General features: G+C 42.3%; 3 protein-coding genes across 6 annotated transcripts in view; 2 read left to right on the top strand and 1 right to left on the bottom strand.

Moving 5' to 3' along the window:
- Positions 1–1715: 1715 nt before the first annotated feature.
- On the top strand, positions 1716–6324 carry mpeg1.1 (macrophage expressed 1, tandem duplicate 1; the record flags this gene model as incomplete). The annotated part of the gene is made up of 3 exons (XM_083783333.1): positions 1716–2168; positions 2632–4179; positions 6280–6324. 3 exons carry the CDS (start codon positions 1716–1718, stop codon positions 6322–6324), a joined length of 2046 nt encoding a protein of 681 aa, XP_083639459.1.
- An 832-nt stretch (positions 6325–7156) lies between these two features.
- Positions 7157–11549, top strand: LOC310872425 (perforin-1-like; the record flags this gene model as incomplete). Of its 3 annotated transcripts, XR_014570386.1 has the most annotated exons (5): positions 7157–7432; positions 7591–7871; positions 8235–8376; positions 8499–11457; positions 11489–11549. XR_014570386.1 is itself a non-coding variant. In XM_083784307.1 (4 exons), 4 exons carry the CDS (start codon positions 7157–7159, stop codon positions 9381–9383), a joined length of 1584 nt encoding a protein of 527 aa, XP_083640433.1. In that variant the 3' UTR covers positions 9384–11469. The 3 variants fall into 3 exon arrangements, 2 of the variants coding, with proteins under 2 accessions (XP_083640433.1, XP_083640434.1); XM_083784307.1 differs by lacking the exon at positions 11489–11549 and having other exon boundaries at positions 8499–11469; XM_083784308.1 differs by lacking the exons at positions 8235–8376; positions 11489–11549 and having other exon boundaries at positions 7591–7707; positions 8499–11469.
- smarcad1a (SNF2 related chromatin remodeling ATPase with DExD box 1a) overlaps positions 11493–16655 on the bottom strand; it is a 25400-nt gene continuing 20237 nt past the window's right edge. For both annotated transcript variants that reach the window (XM_083784306.1, XM_083784305.1), the window contains exons 23-25: positions 13520–13702; positions 12710–12819; positions 11493–11644 (exon numbers count right to left, since the gene is read on the bottom strand). In XM_083784306.1, the coding sequence (XP_083640432.1) occupies positions 11583–11644; positions 12710–12819; positions 13520–13702 (355 nt within the window). In that variant the 3' untranslated portion in view covers positions 11493–11582. The remainder of the gene's footprint in view (positions 11645–12709; positions 12820–13519; positions 13703–16655) is intronic.

Below are 16655 nucleotides of genomic sequence, written 5' to 3'. Positions count from 1 at the left end.
GCTTGTCATTCAAATCTGTTGCCTATTGAAACTTAAAGCATATTTCTAACTGTAAAATCATTTGGTATATATCCATTGGTATAACTCTTGGTGTTGACTGCATGTTTCCAAATGATATACGTTTGTAGACCCTGTTAAAATAGCACAGGTGCTTTTACAGTAAGACATAGTATAGCCTATATAGCTAATTTTACGTTTGGGAACACATAGCTCATAATTTGGCCCATGGAGCAGCAGGTGACGTCATGTCATGGCGAGTCAGAGTCTCTACACAGCCACTTGAGGTAATTATTATCTCAAACAACATTGACCGATGAAGGGTGTGACGAGAAGTGTTCGTTAAGGTTTTCTTATCAGCAGCAAAAACATTTCATAGAATAAATTCAGTTCGAGGGAGCTGTGGCGCCAAAGTAATTACTATAGTCCCGAGGCAGGCTAATCCTCAATTCAGATATAACAGTGTGGTTGAAGTGTTGAGTTGAGTTATATAGCCTTTACCAGTCACTGACCTGTCGTCACCTGCTGCCAATACGAAGTTAGATCTTGTAGCCTACGATGTGTTTTACGCCATCTACTGGGAAGAATAAGGTACAAGTATTTGAAAAGTTTTAATAAACGTTCCCCATTAGTAATTGATATGGCGTGTTTTGATTCAATTGTTTGCATATGATATGCTTGTGTGTCACAATCTAAAAACTTTTGATCAAAGTTTTTCGAATTGCAATATTGTCAGTTAATTTAGGCTTACAATTTTCATTTAGGCATTTAGGTAAATAAATTAAATAGATCTATATTACTATGATAGTAATGAAGTAATCATTACCAAAAGTATTATTTCAGTAACAGGGGGTTGGTTCCCAGCTGTCTCTCCAGCTCTTTAGTAAACAAACAATAGCCTACATGATTTTCAGCTCAGGACACCAATTTTACAAAATTTATTTTGTTTTCTAAATTGGTGGAGACAGGTAGACCCCTACTGAACAATTAGCCTAACGTTTAAACCATTTAACAATACATGTTTTGTTTTACAAAAAAAAACAAAAAAAACACTTACACTCTCTTTAATTTCAAATAAATTTTAAGTTAGCTAGCTGACTGGCTGAACCATTATTTACTTTGTGTCAACTCCCGGTTCACATGTCATTACTTATTTTGACAGACAAAGCCTTGGCTTGAATACAGTTTGTTCAGATTCAGGAATGTCCAACCACATGGTATGTGACCTATAACCAACAAAAAAAGGAACACTATTCTGTGCACTATGTGACTTAAATTTTTATGGCATAATGACAGTGTCCCTTAACGATCAGCTTGTTGAGGTTGGTACACACACACACACACACACACACACACACACACACACACACACACACACACACACACACACACACACACACACACACACACACACACACACACACACACACACACACACACACACACACACACACACACACACACACTATCAGATATCAGAACGTGTTGTCAGCTGTCATTTGAAAAGAATGAGGAACAAGAATGAGGAACTATAGGCTTGAACAATTAGGCCTATAAATGTCCAGATTTAATTCCACTGTTCCCTCTAAGACATGGCTTGAAGTGTAACAGGCACAAAATAATGTAAAAGTTTTGTCACCTGACATTTGAAAAAAAAAGAGGAACTATAGGCTTGATCTATATAAACGTTCATACTTGTTCCCATTTTCCATTAAGCCATGGCTCGAAGTGCAGGAACATTGCTCACTCTCTGTTTCCTCCATATCAGCTCCTCTCATCCACTCAGCCACCCCACCAACTGGCTCCGTCAATGTCGTACCTCCACCAACCTCTCCATCACAGCTCTGGAGGTGCTGCCAGGGAGAGGCTGGGACAATTTGAGGAATGTAGACATGGGTCGGGTGATGAATTTTGACTACTCCGAGTGCCAGACCACAGAGGACGGGCTCTACTTTATCCCAGATGAGGTGTTTGTCATCCCTCAGAAGGAGACAGGACTGGAGACCAACTCAGAGATCATCAGCTCATGGTTGGAGCAGAAAAGCTCCACATCTTTCACTATAAATTCAGACATATCCTTCTTTTCAGTACTGAATGGCAAGTTCTCTGTTGAGAACCAGAGGATGAAAACTCACCAGGTCAAAGACGCTTCAACATTAGCCAGAGTTCAAGTGAGTTAAGCTAATATATATAATTAAGTTATTCAGTAAAGGTACTTTTGCTTTAGCAAATTTCCTAGGTAGGGCATGGGGGAAAGGCAGAATGTTCTGTTTGCTGTACTAAACCGATATGTACCATTTTGGAAAATAAATAAACATTTGAATAATAAAAATAAATAGAGTTTGAAAAACAGAGTTTTTATTTTATTTTGCAACTATGCAATGTTGATGCAGTGATTTATATGTTGTGTCCTTAGTCATAAGTCCAAGTGGGCTGGGCACCTAATAATTATTATACAGTGTATTTTGGATGAAGCAAGCATTCAGAACGATTTCCAAGTTTTCATCCATAACATGTGTGAATATAATATATTCTGTTTGAATAAATGCATTTAAATAAAAGTTACTTTTAAAAGTATTGCAGCAATAAGCACCAAGTCCCGATGTGATAATGACGAGATTCTTTCCATTGCAGGTCCGCAACTTCATCTACACAGTAAAGGCATATCCGGACTTCACTCTCGACTCACGATTTGCTCAGCAAGCAGAGGGAATAGCCGATGCCATTGAAAACAACCAGACAAAATGGGCAAAATATCTTTCTGAGAAGATGGTGCTCGACTATGGAACCCACGTCATAACAAGTGTTGATGCTGGAGCCTCCTTAGTGCAGGAGGACTACCTTCGTTCCAAGTATGTGTCTGACAGTGTGTCACACACCATCACAGCTTCGGCTGGCTTGAACCTTTTCGACAAACTCAAATTTGACATAAGTAGCCATAACACACAACAGAGTTCAACACTTCAAACATATCAGTCCAACATTCACTATTCGTTGGTAAAGAGCCATGGAGGCCTGCCTTTCTACCCCGGCATCACACTGCAGAAGTGGCAGGAAAATATCAAGAACAACCTCGTTGGTATTGACCAGTCGGGTCTACCGCTACACTACATCATAAACACCAACACCTTCCCTGATCTACCAGAGCCCACTGTTGAGAAGGTGGCTCTGTCCGTACGTGAGGCCATAGATCGCTACTTCACAGTCAACACCCATCCTGGCTGTATCAAAGTTGATTCACCAAACTTCAACTTTCAGGCTAACGTTGATGACAACTCTTGTGAAGGCGCCGCCTCAAACGTCAGTTTTGGTGGTGTCTACCAGCGTTGTGCGAAACTCAGCCCAGATGCAGATCCACTTTGCCAGGCCCTGGCTCAGAAAAACCCAATAACCGGTGATTACTCCTGCCATCAGACTTACTCCCCCACTTTATTGAGATCAGAGGTGAGACATCAAAGTTACAACTCATATGAATGTCACTGTGTGAAGAAAAAGTGGCATAAGTGTCATCAGGTTTGCCAGAACAACCATTACGTTCGCTCGGCTCGTGTTGACACCTACTGGTGCTCCGTCAACGGAAAGACACCAAAAAACTCAGGTTATTTATTTGGAGGATTCTATGGCCCGTCTCTCCAGAACCCCCTTACCAAAGTCAAGAACTGCCCCCCTAACTTCATCCCTGTGAAGTTTCTTTCTGACGGTCTGATGATCTGTTTGAGTAATGACTATGAGACTGGCACCAGACACTCTGTGGACTTTGGAGGCCTGTTCAGCTGCGAGTCAGTCAACCCCTTGTCAGCGGGTCAACGTCGCTGTCCCCCCAAGTTCAGTCAACATCTAGTCAGCATCAGCGATGGCTGTGAGATCCTATACTGTGTCCAGTCAGGTTTGTTCACGGGAGATAAACTGCTGCCGATTCGCCTACCCCCTTTCACTCGACCACCATTGATTAGCATGCTAGCAACAAACACGGTTATGGTTATGACGGAGGGAAACAAGAGCTGGGTAAGAATGGGAGAGGCCAAGATGTGGAAACTGTCCAGCCTAGAGGAAATCAATGAGATTGCACAGCAGGCAGTTGACCCACAATCAAGTCAGATGTCAGGTGGCGAAAAGACAGGGCTGGCCTTTGGAGTGATTGGGCTTGTGATCTTATTGGCAGTAGGGGTGATGGTCATGCAGGTAAAGAGGAGGCGGGGGGGTGTGTCTGTGTTCAGGAGGGGGAGGGGATATGAGGAAATAGATGGAGAGGTAGGGAGTGACGGAACAGAGCAGACAGAGGAGGACGACAGAAACATGGGTTAGCTTCAAGATCAGACCCATACACAATGAGCAATTTTGTAATTGTAGTGGACGACCAGGGGCCGTTCACTGAGGGTGACAAAGAGTTCATCTGAAAGTGGACAACATGTTTTTCCATTTAAACATAGAATGACATACTTTGCAATTCCCATGAGAACGGATACCCTAAATGAGGCCTTGGAGTACACACAGATAATACCGACCGCGTGCACATTTGCGTGCCACAGCATACAAACGCATGCTACTGGAAAATGCTTAGCCGACAGAACCTTTTGACAGATTGGTTGGAAGACTCCTTGACTCCTAGGCTCAATATTGTTTTATCATTTTGTTTTCATAACAGAACTTCTATCTTGATTACTTAGTTCAGCGCGGCTGCGCAGATACATTTGTCAACAGTAACGATAGAATAAAAAACCTCTGATTGGAAACAACAGCTCTTTGGGTGTTTATTGTACTGTATAAATATTGAATGAATATCATACAACGACACTGCAGTAGCAAATGAACTCATAGTGTGATTATATTGTATCACCGGTATATGAACGTGTGGATGTCAATTATTAATTGATGTACACTCGGATCATATAAATGGGAATATAATAGATTAATCACTACATAATGACAGCCAATGTGTTGGTGAAATGAAAAGTTTAATGTTTGTGAAACAGGGTTTTCTTTTGAGTCCTTTGATGTTGTGTACTGTACACTATGGCTCTTCTAAAGAAATGTTAGAATCATAAGTAACTTCATTCTACTATACTGTATGTTTGGAGCTTTTATTAAATTATGTAACATTTGCATATTGACTGAAACAGGCCTCTTTTATATTCCTGAATGTACAGCATCAAAATATATACACCATTCAGGGGCACACATGTGGAAATAATCATAGGCACAAACCCAGTAGTTGCTCTCCTGGTTCTTAAAAATGTTATCCTCACTTTGTGTGTGCTGTACTGGCCACTTGAGGTGTTGCAGCACGGACACATACGTACACATACGTATGTACATACATTACACATACATCGCTCCGCATAAGAGTGGCTAGCACCACTCAAAAACATTAGTCAAAGTCAGCAAACTAGACAGAGTTGACACCCCCATGGATACACAAAGTAAACAGCACCCTCTTGAGGGGAGCAAGGTCATGTGCTACTTGCCTCAAATTGAAACCTTGATGCATTTGGCAATGTCTGTTAGTGTGAGCCACTAATCTCACATACCTATTACACATTCCCACATTGTTGTGCACGCTGACAGCAGAGCAAGGAATTCAATTATTGTATATAATTCAAATTGGTCAATGACGGGATTGGATAGGGGAAAAAAACGAAATATGCACACCTCCAATCAGGTGACCTTAAAAGACTGACATACAGATATTTCCAAGGATTGTTATAATACACAAAGTGACTTTGAATCCTTTGTAGCAGAGAAACACCTCCAAAGGTGGACATGTGCTTGGAAAGGTTTTTTCTGCTAGGTTTGAGTTTTGCAAACCCGGCCTGCAATACTACATTTGTGATCCAATCCCAGACCAGAGCTATTTTCACTTCAAAAGAACATTTGTGAAACGAGTTAAAAACCAGCTATTTCCGGGCCCAAAGGTATAACTTATCTTCCCTAAAGCTTGCTCAGAGAACCACAAACATTCCACAATCTTCCATAAATAGACAAAGACCAAGGCTGACACCATAGTTTTGTTAACGTTATCAGCACACAGACAGACTGGCTCATGCATTATACTCACAGACATGAACACTGAGAGGAAGATGAATGGATATACAGTATTCACATGTCTGTCCATGAGCACACACACACACACACACACACACACACACACACACACACACACACACACACACACACACACACACACACACACACACACACACACACACACACACACACACACACACACACACACACACCCTGTAAATTACGGGCATGCTGTCAATCTGTCTCTTGTGACTATAGACAAGCTTCCCCTCCCCCTACGCTCACATAGACAAACATCTGTGAGGGGATTCATAAAGCCGGCTCTTGAAAAGCAAAACAAAACCACTCATGCCGAGGAAATCAGTCAGTCTGACCTAAGGGAGGGCTGGTGGGGCGCGGAGAGAGAAAGAGGGAGAGACACTGAGGCAATGCAGAGAGGGGATGAGAAAGAGAAATCCCTGAAGCAGGGTAACTCCCTTGGTCTCTGTAAGGAGGAGGATATATAATAGAACAGTGTGCAGCCTCCTGCACAAACTCTGTCGTCCATTTCCCAGATTGAGCTAGACTGGAGTTAAACATTCAGCGCTCCATTTATATCCTGCTATTCGATCTTCTAGAGAGACTGTTAAAAAGGGAGAGGCACAACATTCATTCATCAGCTGTGACAAAATCCAGAGACACTTCTGTTGGAGGACAAAAACAGTTCATCGTTTTCCTTCTCAGTGATCTTGGACTTGAGACACATCAAGGTAAGAAAAGACTGCCATTCAGTACAAATTTCTGTTGTGCATGCTTACGTTGTCACAACAGCTGTGGGTGGGTATGCATGCTTCCAGAAGAGGGGATTAGAAACGTGCCCTGTTTATTGTTAAGTAGACACCACACATATGTACCAATTAAGCCTGTTTGCTTCCCACAGCGACCTATGAAGTTGAGATATGGATATAAGTTTTGATCTAAAAGGCAAACATAGTATTTTCTAACCAGAGAACAGTATGACAGATGACAGTATCATGCAACATAGCTTTACTCTTACAAAGATTACATGGTGGTACAGTACAGTAGAATACTGTAGGTACAGAGATGTTAATAGGCAACAGATTATTTTAAGTTGAGTTTTTTGCATTTCAGTGACATGGCAGTTCCACGAATACCAATGAGAAACTGCAACTGCTTAGCATTTATGTTGGCCCTGCCCGTCATGTTGGGGTTCTGTGGTGCCGATGGCTGTCGGCTCGGCTCGGCGTCCGAGTGCGAGAAAGCACCTTTTGTTCCGGGCCACAACCTGGCGGGGGAGGGCTTTGATGTGGTGCGGATGCGGCGGACGGGAGCGTACGTCATCAATGTCAAAACCCACCTGAGTGACAACAATACCTGCACTCTCTGTCCCAACCGTTTCCATGAAGGACAGGTATAAGACACATCTCACCTGCTAAAACATTAGGCATGTCAGTGTGTGCTGGCATTCCCCTTTTCTCGGCCATTCTCCATTTGTTCTATGACATCCGTCTGCCTCCCAACATTCTATTGTTCATCTTCCCCAACCTCCTTACCTCTCCTCCTCCTCAGATTCAGAGGCTCCCGGCAACAGTGGTAGACTGGCGTCCCTTCAGCCGCTGCAGCAAGCAGCTCTCCAGCGCTCTTCACCACTCTGTGAGCTCCCTGCTGCGTACCTCCAACTCCCTGGTCAGTAACAACTGGGGCATGGGACTCCACTTGGACGAGCAGTACAAGATGGGCAAGGCAGTGCTGGGAGGCAGTCGCTCAGACATGGCCATGTTCGCTCGCTCACAGCACAATGTAGACAAAGCCACATTTGCCATCCACGATATCAGCTGTACCTACTACAGGTAAACAGAGTTAGAACAAGTTAACAGGAGTTTGTCAATGAAAGTCAATGTTGGGCGTAGGCTATGATAGCTGAGGTAGAGCTGAGATAAACTTGGTATGATTATTGATTAGTAAAGCTCTTTAAATGTTATTTCTTTATCTGAAGATATTTAAATTAGATTAATAACTTGAAAGAAAACTCATGCAAATGTGGGACAGGTTCATAAACTTGATCAAGATGCAAATACACAAAACATTTGAATGAGCTCTTACAGTGACCATATTTATTGTCTTTGTCTCAGAAGCCTCTAAGAAGAACACAAAAACATGCACAGATATTTCCACTGTGTTTGAGTATAACTCCACGGGTCTTGCTTTCTCAGCTACAGGCTGGCTGACCACCCACAGCTCAGTGCAGAGTTCGCCAAGCATCTGAAAAGACTCCCACAGAGTATTGCTACAAACCAGCACAGAGCTCAGTATAGACGGCTAATAGACACCTATGGAACACACTACATACACCAGGTCAGTGGGCTTTGGGTCAATACAAGCAGTGTTCAAAGGCAACTAACATCAATGATGTACAAACGGCTAAACATACAGTGTAATGTATATATGCCAACTGACGCTGTTTGCATGTATCCCAGGTGCAGCTTGGTGGCAAGGTGAAGTGGGTCACCGCCTTCAGGACTTGCCTGGCCACACTGAAGGGCCTCTCTGAGTCTAAAATCAAATCATGCCTAAACGTTGAGCTCCGAATGTCCCTGGGATTCCTCCCCGTCAATGCTTCCTTTTCTCAAAACTGTGATAACATTCTGAAGGCCAACATGAGCATGGGCTTCTACCACGGCTTCATGACCCATAAGATCGAGGTGATCGGAGGAGAGAGGTACTTCCCCGACATCCTCTATAATCAAGACCCGTCTGAAGCATACCACAGCTGGATGAAGAGCCTCCAGGATAATCCTGATGTGGTGTCTTATGCCATCTTCCCTCTCCATAACCTGGTGGAGGACCCAGAGGTCAGCAACAACCTGAGGAGCTCCATCACAGAGTACATTAAGGAGAACCAGCTTCCAGTGGACCATGCGGACAGGAGCTGCTCCCCGACTGCGAACCTGGACCACAACTGCTGCCCCCTACGGGCTGGCAGAGGTACACTCCAAATGGAGATCCAGCGAGCTGCAGGTTTGAGGGCAGACACGTTCACTAAAACCGACGCCTACGTGAAGATCTTTTACAACGGCATGTATGAGGAGACGGAGACGGTGATGGACGATAATGATCCTGTATGGAATGCAACGTACAACTTTGGCTCGGTGGAGATGGGTCAGCAGCTAAGGTTTGAGGTCTGGGATAGGGATGTGCTTTACAACGACATAGCAGGGATGTGTGTAATCTTTCCTGAGCAGGGAACATATTCACTAAGCTGCCAACTAAAGAAAGGAGTTCTCTATTTCACTTATACAGTCACATGTGACCCACACCTAACAGGCTTCAAGTGCGGACGGTACTCCCCAAAAGCTGAATAGATTACAGGATTAGAATACACAACAGTATTATCAGTGTGTAGTACTTTATATTATGTACATGTTTATATTGCTAGGGAACAGATTAAGTTCATGAACTGTCAGCTACTGATATTCACAAACACTGCAACAGGAAACGACCCATTTAGAATGTATTATATTCAAGTATATTCTTTGTGAAAAGGTCTATACTATTTAGAATAGAACAGAAGATAATCATTCCGTCATTTACTGGAGACCAGCGGGCGTGGCAGATGAGACTAATCACAATAAACTGTTGTTCCAAGTATGACTGGGTTAAGAAATGTCCAAGAATGTGCTAAACACATGTCCATCCATTCAACAGTGAATTCAGAACACTATTCTACATCAGACTCCTAAATAAACCTGTCCATGTTTGGAGTTACTGCTCTTCATTAGTCACATCATTCCACTCAATTTTAGGGCACCAAGCGGATTAGAAAAGGTACTTATGTAAAAACGTTCTATGAAATACATTTCCAAGAGCTATGGTATCTTTTATGATTACACACAAGTTTATACGCCATACAATATCTTATTCTTATAGAAGTCACCCTCCATAAAAGAAACTGGTTGTGATCCGTTAAGTATGAGGGGTGTTTTCATTGAGCCGTGTTTACTCCTGCAAGTGAGAGAAATGGTCATGATATGGATGACTGGACCAAAAAGTTTTGATTGTAGCATTGTCTTTTGCAATAAATGCCTTATAATTGCACACACACACACACACACACACACACTGATGCGATCAGTCCAATTGAAAAAGAAGCACCCCCCCACTGAAGTTGACGCAGCGGCCTAGGAAACCAATTTTCTTGTGCAAATACATTGTCAAGGATCAGAGGCCAGTGGTCTTCTCTGCAAATTACTTCATGACCAAAGACGCATATCATGAAATTGTTTTATTTATTTAGTTCAGGCAGGAACATACAAAAAGATAGAAATGATTAATAAGCCAAGAACAGTTACAACACATCAGTCACTTTTACAGTACAGAAACAGCATTACATTGGCCCGTTCCCCTGTGGCCCCCACCTCAATCCAGGGAAATATCAGCTGTTGAAGACCACCCCAGAGGGTGCACCGAATAGCCACTCGCCTTTCTTTTGGCACAGCTCAACCTCAGTAGGCACTCTGTCACAATGCAACGACACCTGCATTTAGATCTTTATTTACTCGTACACATAGTGTACTGTGTACAGGAGACGATGGTGTGGAGATTGGTGTGAAGAAATGTTTAATTCCCTTCGCTGAATGAGACGGTTGATAGTGATACAGGTGTGTGGCAGACCCAGCCACTGGATTTAAACAGCTCCATCCAATAAGACTCACTCAGACACACTGACCGACTCCGTCCTAGAGTCTCAGCATGTGCAACGTGAGCCTTCTCAAGATATTCAGATTCTAAATATACACTTCTCTATCCAAATCATATCAATACTTGTTTCCTAAACGATACATGAAACAGTTTTGACAACAATATATGTCAGGACTTCACCTCGCTTTTATACTGTAGCTACCATGCTCATAAGGGCAAAATGGCTGCTGTATCAATATTTATGGTCAATGACAATGACTCTGTACATTGGTAGAACACAACTGGAACAGAATATCACCACATGAGCATCTTCATGAGGTAATGGTCAAAATCCAATGACTTTCTCTTTGACCATTTTGTGCTGAGCAAAACAAAAAGATAATAAAATAAAAAAGATAGGACATCAGGTGTAACAAAATGAAATTAAACAGCCTTCCACGAGGGACACCAAAGAGCCTACATTTCTATCCGAGGATAAAACATCTACGTGAAAATGAGGCCATTACACGTGAACAGCATCCCATCATCACAGTGCCTGACGATCTCTACTGTCTCATATTAGTTCCTATGAATCACAAGATTCTCAAATCTAGGTTGTAAAATGGTGGAAAAGTACAAGATTGCACTTGCACGTTCTTTCTTTTACAGGAATCTGAGCAATATTTAAGTCCAGCAGTGGTATTTGTGGCAGGTTTACGGTTATTTTAGTCCAGTAATACAAAATAAATACTTATTTCAGTCTAATAAATTCAAGCCAGTCAGAACGCAGTAGACATGTTGACATGTTCCTTATTGGCCTGTGACAGTAGGCATTGTTGAATGCTGTTGTGCATGTATTTTAGAACACAATGAGTTTTCAGGTCTCACATTCCCAGTGAAGCCTTTAACAGAGATGCCATATCTTCAGGTATGGTGCCCTCTCCACCTGACAAGAAAATAATGTGTCATTAGTCGTCATTACAAACACATGCATGCCGTGGTCGTCCCACGTGAGCCACCACCAGCTCCTAATTCAATCAATGACATCGGGGAGGCATGTGTCTCCTCTGACACTCGGCACGTGTCCACCAGTCCACAGATTTCTTTGCTGAGAGGAGTTTCACCGGGTGGATGTAAAGCATGCAGTGGAACATGCTATCCCACTTGGTTCTGTACACTGCTGAACAGACACCCTGACCAGCCTATAGGAGTCGCTATAATGCAGTGGTTCTCAAGAATTTTCATATCAAGCACCAGCAAATTGATATCCATTTGGCCAAGGACCTCCCCCCCCCCCCCCCACACAATCTGAAAATGTTGTGTGCCAGAGAACACCAAACAAGATCTTTTTCTATATTTTCTTTTGAAAATAGCTGATCTACAAGCTCACATGTCGCATTGCACCACATTGTGAGCATTACATCTGTGCTCCCTAGAGATGCCCATTAAAGTGTCAGGGTAAATGAGTCTCTTACTTTGTAGAGACTCTCCGGCTGATCACTTGGTTATTTAGTTTAACGTCTCACCTGCTGTTGGCTGAGCAACACAGCCTTGCCATTTAGCGGAGCAGCTAATTTAGCTTTATTCAAACAGTGCTGCCAGCTCTGTACCAAGAGACTCCAGATAAAGTTGCACAAAGCCTCTCATTAATCACGTCAACCATTATCCCTTTTCTGAGAATTTCGGGGTGAACATTATGGAACCTTTTATACATTTCAAATATATCATGATATATATTGTATCGTGGACTTTTTCGTGATACCGTATCAGCGTATTGTATGTTTTTGTTATGTTACACCCCTAATCAGCGTATTGTATGTTTTTGTTATGTTACACCCCTAATATTTATTTACTCCATTATAGGTTATATTTTTCTCTTTTGAATTAATATGTGCTGCCTTACGTCATTTTCACACAGTGCCCACCCCCACCCCCACCCCCACCCCCCATTTACTAGTAACTACCATGTTTGCGTGTAAAAGACAAGACAATATGCAATGCATAGACCCACCCTCCTCTGCAGCCGTCATGTCTTGTTCCAGCTTCAGTTTCTTCTTTCCGAGCCGCAGCATTGAGTCCTCTATTGTGTCCTTATGGACCAGCTTAATCACCCTCACTGTCCTGAAACAAACACACACACACACACACACACACACAGTAGTCCATCAGCCTGTTCCACACCATTATCAGAACCACATGAACCGTATCGTTCCAATTCTGGACATGTCATAGGCAGGCAAAAATAGGGGACCATTTCGCGAAAAGAGCAAATCTATATCAAGCTCATAATGTGTCACAAAGAGATTGGTTGTACAGGGAAAAGGGGAGGGTACAAAGTGTATACCATTGAGGTAGTAGTGTGGAGTAGAGACAGTTTTTGAGACTTCTGAATGAAAATCTTCTCTTGCATAAACTCTTTCACATGCCTTTACAATTTCTCTTCCTATTGAGACCTCCTGTTCAATGAAAGAGCTCTTGTTCTTCTCTGTTGGAAAAGTAGTATGACTGTGGATGGAAATGGGACAGCCAGGAGACTACATCTTAAGTCCTGGCCCCAGGATATTTCACTAAAGTACAGGGTAAACTCCTTGTACTTTGTTCAGGATTGACATTCATATAGCACAGTGACAGTTACGTATATGGTCTGTAAAGCCTAATTTATGCTTTGTCACACAACAAGAAGAGAGAAAGCAAGAAACAACCTCGGCGAGTGACAAGGTTGTGCATTAAATTAAACGTGTGTACAGGTTATATTAATCCCTGTGTTATTTTGTTATTATTATTTTGTGTTACTTTGTATGTGGGAATATGTGTCTGTTACTTGGTCTGGCCTAGACGGTGACATCTGTCCTCTGCCTGTTTGTCGTTGTAAGGGTTGAAGTCGATGTCATGTAGGATGACGACATTAGCTGAGGTCAGGTTGATACCCAGGCCACCCGCCTTCGTTGACAACAGGAACACAAAGATGTCAAGGTCTGTGTTGAAATCATCAATCAGCCCAATCCTGTAGGTCAGAAAGAGAGTTGCCGTTCAAGATAAGTTGAAAGCATAATGGCAAAAAGCCTATCTTGTTTTCTGATTTTATTACCGATCAGGACTAGTCTTAATAATTATTATCTTGTGCAAATCGTATTGCTGCTGTTGCAGTCTTTTTTCATATCACACATTGTTATTTTCACCTACAGTATAGGTGATAGGGGAATAGGTAAAAATGTAATCAATAGTTATCACCATGAAACTTCCCGAGTTGATTACTTACACAAAGACGATGATTTATTGTATTACACATTTTCTGAAATTGTACATTTAAATGCAATTAAATGCAAAAGAGCCAGCTTAGGTGGTTCGGGCATCTAGTTAGGATGCCCCTCGAGCGTCTCCCTAGGGAGGTCCTCGATGCACGTCCCACTGGAAGGAAACCTCGGGGCAGAACAAGGCGCAGATGGAGGGATTACATCGACTCACTGGCCTTGGAAAGCCTCGGGATCCCCTAGGAGGAAGTTACTAATGTTGCTCTGGAGGGTGGAGCTGTTGCCCCAGCGACCCGACTACAGATAAGTGGTTGAAGATGGATGGATAAATACAAATTAGGCATTATATAGGAAAATGTGCAAAAAATAGAAAATATGAAATAGCTACTACTGTGGAAAGGTTATCATATATAAATTTACTTATTTTGATCCTATAAACAATTTATATAGGTATGGTTTTGCCCAGGGCTTGACAGTGCGACTAGGTACTCGCATTTGCGACTAAAAATATCACCGTGCGAGTTGTAAAATTCAATTTGTAGCACAGGTGCGACTACAGGATTTGACCATTCAATCGTGATAAAGACAAGTCTCTGTCTACAGCAAGTACACATTCTATAGTCGCGGTTCTATACCTAAATTTATATTTCTGAACGGCGGTGTCGTTCGCCAAAAAGAGAAGAGCTACAAGCTAACAACGTGTCGAGGCTCAATGCGGTGTTCATTTGAAGATCTGTTCCCTTTGCTCCCACCGCCCCTCCCCTCCCTGTGTCGCTGCTCTTTCCCCTGTCACTGCTTGCTGACTGTCAGCAGCGGCAGACAGAGCGAACTCAGCGGGATAGCATTAGCATGATAGCACAGATTCAGAGGGAATTGCTTGGACCCAGACACGTTATTTGCAAAGTTTGTTTGTAATGTTCAAAGTTCAAACGTAACTTACTTTTAACCAAACGCGGGTGAAACAGCGTGCAGCCGTGCACGCACGCGCGCGCACACACACACACACACACACACACGGAGTGGACGGATTGATGTTTATCAAAAACAACCCTTGCTTAGCGTTTGCTTACAAAAGCGTGTGCCCAGCATAAATGATAATGCGAATGACCGAACTGGCTGGATTACCGTATTAATATCAGTCAGTCAAAGCCAAGGAGAATGTTACAATACTAATTCACCATCGAGCAGCCTCTGCACTGTCTGAATGTCACACTAGTAGTGTACAGCAGGATAAAAACGGATAGCCTGTCTATCCATCCATGAGCAACATATTATCTATCTAGCTCTGGTCCATAGCTCTAATGTGTTGCACATATTAGAGGTATGGAACAGAGCTACTATCGATCTATCTACAAAGTATTAGCATAAAACAAATTGATTATATAGATTATATGAAAACAAACATAACAATGATATCATGATGAATATCACTATTTTGTGATAATTGCTGAAAAGATAGTGATATAATATTTTGACATTATTTTCCACCCCTACCTCATATCACTTCATTAAAGAAAAATCACACCCATGTGAAGTGAGGGGCGCTCTTGTGATCATACATCAGATATCAACTCATACTGGCCAATCAGAATGCCTGTTGCCTGTGATTGGTTAGCTGATTTGCTCGTTTACATATGACATACATTTTCCCGTCAATGTCAATGGCGTTTAATTTATGTCATATTTAGCAGAATTTTGACTTAATTTCTCTGTTGATTGTCAATGGCTCATTTTGAGATGTGTGGGGACAAAGGCTGTATATAGGATATATAGGAGGATTAAAAATACATCATTTTCCATCGTGCTCCTAAAATAATTTGTGTGCTACTAGATTTTTCAACACGTGCTACTTGGAAAAATGCTAAGCGTCGAGCCCTGGTTTTGCCCACTCAATTCATAATTAACGTCCACTAATAAATATAGTACGGTAATATCACTGGATAGCACAGAGCTAAGTGACAACTGGCAATAATTGCCAAATTACGTGCATTCATTAAAAAGTAATTGCAAATAAGAATAAACTAAAAGTACTCCTTGGAGCACAGGTCTCCACCACCAGGGGCCCATTTCACGAAACTTCGATTAACTAATCCAGGCTTTAAGCCAAAACCAGGCTTGTTAAATCCTGGTCTGTACAGCCTGGTTTATTCTGTTCCACTAAAGCCAAGCGAGGCTGAGAATGGGCAGGATTATCAAGCCTGGCTGAATGCACAGTCTGGCTTTTCCTCACTCCTAGACCCATGCGGTGGAGCACAGATTTAACGATCCTTCTTCGTGGGGTTTTATGGCAGTTGGCATTCTTAATGGTTGCATTACCGCTCCCTTCTGTATATCTCAATATAGTAACTTAGAATCTATCCCACAGCCTTGCTGATACAGGACTTAAGCTTCTTAAAGAAATACTGATGCAATAATAGAGAGAATACTCTCAATAGTGGACAGACTGAATGTGTAACTGCCCCAAAGATATAATCTACATTTAACCACTACTCTTAACTTAAACTTCATAATGAAATAGTCATAATAAATATAATATAACAGAATTCTTAATAGTGATATTTGGCCATAACTCCCTTCTCTGAGGGAGTTTGGGGAAGGGGGTTGTTGGCCAGACTGGTGAACTGTGGGTCATGGGTTCAATCCTGGCTTGGGGCGATGCACTTCTTAGCCATTGGTGTGTGAAATGTTACAATGTGAATATGTTGT

The sequence above is a fragment of the Protomyctophum parallelum genome (genome assembly GCF_964188405.1).
Source record: "Protomyctophum parallelum genome assembly, chromosome: 15".
In the NCBI taxonomy this organism is placed as follows: domain Eukaryota; kingdom Metazoa; phylum Chordata; class Actinopteri; order Myctophiformes; family Myctophidae; genus Protomyctophum; species Protomyctophum parallelum.
This window is presented reverse-complemented; position numbering and strand designations above follow the sequence as displayed.